We start from the raw sequence: 4,333 nt of genomic DNA on the forward strand, positions 1-4,333 counted from the left end.
TTTTAGTCGTGTTTCATATCGAAGCTTCTTATATTGGTCTTAAGTCTCATTTATTATACTAGATTTGTGATCCCATAAAAACTCAACTTTAATCAAGACATAATATATTAAATGCACTAAATTCATCTAACTAAAAAGATCACAGAAATATCAATCTCACAAATGTATTTAAGATATCTATGCTCTTTGGTATTCTTATTCTTCCGTTATGCTTGTTTATATTGCTTAACAATCGTCACTTAGCTGTTCGATTCTTGAACATCGTATCCTAAACTTGTTCTTATATTCTTATTCTGGTAAGCAATAATTGATAATCTCTATCCTTAACAACGGCCCTTATCGAAACAGAAAGCTTGGAAGCCACTTGTGTCATTATACAGATTCGACGACCATTTATTCTAATGTGGGAATAATATCTTCGGGAGTGAATGGAACAATAGCCAGTACCATTAGCCTTAGACGCATATTCCAACTGCTGCTAATGGTTAGAGAATCACCCGAGGAATTATAAACACGGGTTCTAACCTTAACGATTAAGCAAACACACTAACTATTAACATCTTTCTCATTATATAACCCTGTCATCTTATCCAACAAACCAGCGTTGTTAACGACTGAGAAGGATTGAAATGGGGAACGTTCCCGCCGGGCCGAGCAAGCCCATTAATGTCGTACTGAGCAGAAGTGAAATATTACCTGGGGATCACATTTACACTTCGCGGGGCGCTTACGACCACCACGGTACACTCGTTATGGAATTCATTTTCTATTTGTTTTACCAAATATTTCTACCATTCTTTATTGTAACTGTTTTGGGAGATTCATGTACAGGTATTTATATTGGGGAGAATCGAGTAATACATTTTCAAAATTCCGTAGAAGGCACGTCGTTTGCAAGTTCTACTCACCCATTCGGCCCATGCTCTGTTTGCGGGTACCACAGCGGAATGAGTGGAGTGGTGCTCACTTGCTTGGATTGCTTTCTGCACGCCGGAAATATTTGTCGATATGAATATGGTGTAAAACCTGGCTTGTCTACTTTTCTTCCGGCATCCCCCGAACGGAAATGGTGTACGGCTGTGAGTTGTGATCCCCCAGAAATTGTAATACGTCGTGCACGGGACCTTCTTAAAGATGGGTTTGGAACTTACAATCTCCTCTGGAACAACTGTGAGCACTTCGCTATCTTCTGTAAGACTGGTCAGTATATGCCTTTGCAAGGTGGACAAGTAAATTGGACCTTGGATATGCTCCAACCATTCATCTCTTTCCCGGCTGCCGTATTCGTTCTGGGAGGGAATAGGAATTAGAGCGCTATAATTGAGTCGTTGGCCTCTAAATCTTTCTTCTACTAGTTTATGTTCTATCTACTACTCTTTAAACAATGGTGGGAATAACTTATGATGTGATACTTGTCATATTATATCCATGTTTCTTTTAATAGCTTGTGATGTGATACTTGATATATTCTTTTTAACGGTTTAAATTGTATATACTTCTTTTCATTTTTTTTTTCATAAATATGAGTGTTTGTAAATGTAATAATTAATTTATAAATGACATTTCTTTAAGGATGAATTTGGTTTATAAGATTTTTTTTTTTTTTTTTTATAAAATCGAGAGTTTAGAAAAAATCAAGGAACTAGAGGGGGAGGCAAGCCTCAACCCACAAAAACAGAATTAAACATGGAGAACCAATAGACTAAGTTAGAGAATATATGTCTCAGATAAACTAATCAGCCAACAAAACATCCTAACCGAGGGGGCAGTAATCAAATATAATAGAATGATAACATAAATTTGGTTTATAAGATTTCTATATTTTAATCTTCTTTATTATTGATCTTTAAATTTATATTTAGAGTCTCTAAATCTTATATTCATATTTCTAGATTAGATTCTACATGTGCAAACATAAACGAAAACATTTTGATGGGCCCAAATCTAAATGATTTAGTTTTTAAATCTAAAATTCAATTCTATAATGATTAATAGAAGAATAAACGAGGAACAATGCTAAGCACAAAAGTTGTGCTGGAAGACAACAAAACTCAGACATCCTAGATCTTTTATCCATAAAAATTGTTGGTAGACAACAGGGTCGATACTTAATTGGGATTGATGATTAACTTTGCTTATGACTATGGAGTCACACCTTTTATAAAGATTGTGTTGTGTGCAGATCATCCTCCCCTATTATATCTTGTGCCCCTTTCTTCATACTTTCTCATGTTCTGTAAGTGCTATCACCTAAAGAAAGAAAGCAATTAAATGCATGCAAAAAAGGGCTAAAGTTAAATACAATTTCTTTGTTGAAACTTTTGAGGAAAGCCCAAGATAAGTGCATCAACCATAGAAATCACCTAGTGGAGTAACATATGAAGAGATAGGATTGATGAGTAGAACATATATATACATAGATATGTTCATTCAAGATTTTAGTTTTTTCATTTGTTTGCAAACTTAGCTAACAAAATAAAAATAGATGCAAACAAGAAAATAGTGTGTAGTTCTCATGCGTGGTCAAGAATTCTTGTTTTCTCTATAGTTGCCAAACCTCTCTAAACTAGGCCTATCTATTTTTAAATGGACAATGGTTTTGTTGAGATACCAATTCTATGAAAAAATTGGAATGATATTGCATGCCTATTGGGCTTTTCCTTAAATCTAAGATACAAATGGATTTTTATTCTGAGGACACGGATAAGACTGGTGGATAAGATTGGTAATGCCATTGTATAGCTTAAAAAAACATTCCATCACATTCAAATAAAATGTTGTATGCAAGAGCAGCTATAATATTATATGGATGGGCATCAATTTTGATCGCAAAGAGTTTTTATTGACGAACATTCTTCAATCCATTATGCAAGTATAATACATCTCTCAGCATAATTAAAATTACAACTATATAATCACATGATTTCTATGTTTATTGATTATTTATTTTTCTAAATTATATGTTATTTGTTCCATCTCATTAAATCTATGATAATTGATTTCATATTTATTTCAGTGGTCTAGATTGTTACATGTAGATGTGTTTTTCCACTTCTCAAATTTTTCATAGTATTTAGTTATGACTAGTTTGTAGGTTATGCATCACATTTCATTATTTAAAAATTCCATACTTAATTAACATTTATATTAATTTTAATTAATTATTAATCTTGATTTATTATATCTATGGATAATTAATTTCATTTATTTAGTTAGCCCATGCCTTTTTATATAGACCTTATGTCTCATAATATTTTTTTACTGAATTAACATTTTGACATGGCTTTCATCATATACTTCATTAAAATTGGTTGTGTAAGCATATTTTGGAGCACTTAAATGAAAAAGGTGTTATCAATGTTTTCGTGGTCGTCGAGTGAAACAACTAAGGGAGATGTCTAAAACAATTTAAAATCATCCAAATTGGTGAAGGGGTGGAGACTGTAAATTGTTTTTATATTTCTTTGTGTTGAGAAGCTTCCATGAGCCGATCGGACACGCCGATTTGAAGTAGATGGAGACCTGAATTGTTTTTGTAATGTGTTTGAGTGCAATTGAAGTCTGTTGGAGTCCCCAAATGTTTGATTCAAAAAATATCTATGCATTTTGTTTGATTCTCATCATTTATTCTTAAAAGTTTGGTAATTAATTTCTATATTTATCATAAGTGGGATTTCTATATTGTAATTAATGTTATTAAATGTACTTTTGAGGGAGGAACGAGTCTTTTTTATTTGTATTTCATCTTCATTAGAGATATAATTTTTTTACAACAATTTCTTAAATATTTGTGTCAATTAAGATTTATAATATAATAACAATACACTAGCATTTATGAGGAGGAGATGCAATGATTAAACAAATAAAAAATTATATATAAGTTCATATGTTAGAGAGTATAATTTGATATATGCATAGAAAGTACATTAATTTAATTTACAATATCTTTTTTTCGAGATGCCATTATTTTTACAACAATATCTACAATATTTGTCTCAATTAAGATTTATAATATAACAACACACTAGCACTTGTACCAAAAGGAGGTGGAAGGGATAACTTATACAAATATAAAATCATATATAAGTTATTATATTTGAGTGTACAATTTGATATATGCATAGAAGATACATTAATTTAATTTACAATTCTTATGTATAATTTAGTAACTTTTTTGTATAGAATTTTAAAATATAGTATTGACCTTAAATTGATGTTTTATATTCAAATTATCATTTTTATTTATAAATTTTGCTTCAAATTTTTAGTGGTCTATTTTTTTTTGTTTACAACTTGGCAATTTTACACCAAAATAGCAATGGAGTTGCAATGG

At 31.2% G+C, this 4,333-nt stretch overlaps 1 protein-coding gene across 1 annotated transcript; it reads left to right on the top strand.

The window, feature by feature from the left end:
- The first annotated feature begins 563 nt into the window (after positions 1-563).
- On the top strand, positions 564-1,324 carry LOC131074899 (protein LEAD-SENSITIVE 1-like). Its single transcript, XM_058011632.1, has 2 exons — positions 564-741; positions 832-1,324. The coding sequence occupies exons 1-2, from the start codon at positions 630-632 to the stop codon at positions 1,308-1,310; spliced, it is 591 nt and encodes a 196-aa protein (XP_057867615.1). The 5' UTR covers positions 564-629; the 3' UTR covers positions 1,311-1,324.
- Positions 1,325-4,333: the final 3,009 nt, after the last annotated feature.

This window comes from Cryptomeria japonica, chromosome 3, assembly GCF_030272615.1.
Source record: "Cryptomeria japonica chromosome 3, Sugi_1.0, whole genome shotgun sequence".
In the NCBI taxonomy this organism is placed as follows: Eukaryota; Viridiplantae; Streptophyta; class Pinopsida; order Cupressales; family Cupressaceae; genus Cryptomeria; species Cryptomeria japonica.

What these genes read in the sequence shown, in the direction of transcription:
- LOC131074899 (XM_058011632.1), top strand. Translation starts at nt 630, where the DNA reads ATGGGGAACGTTCCCGCCGGGCCGAGCAAGCCCATTAATGTCGTACTG. An exon ending in GGGCGCTTACGACCACCACG is followed by an intron (nt 742 to 831) that starts GTACACTCGTTA and finishes ATTCATGTACAG; the next exon opens with GTATTTATATTGGGGAGAAT.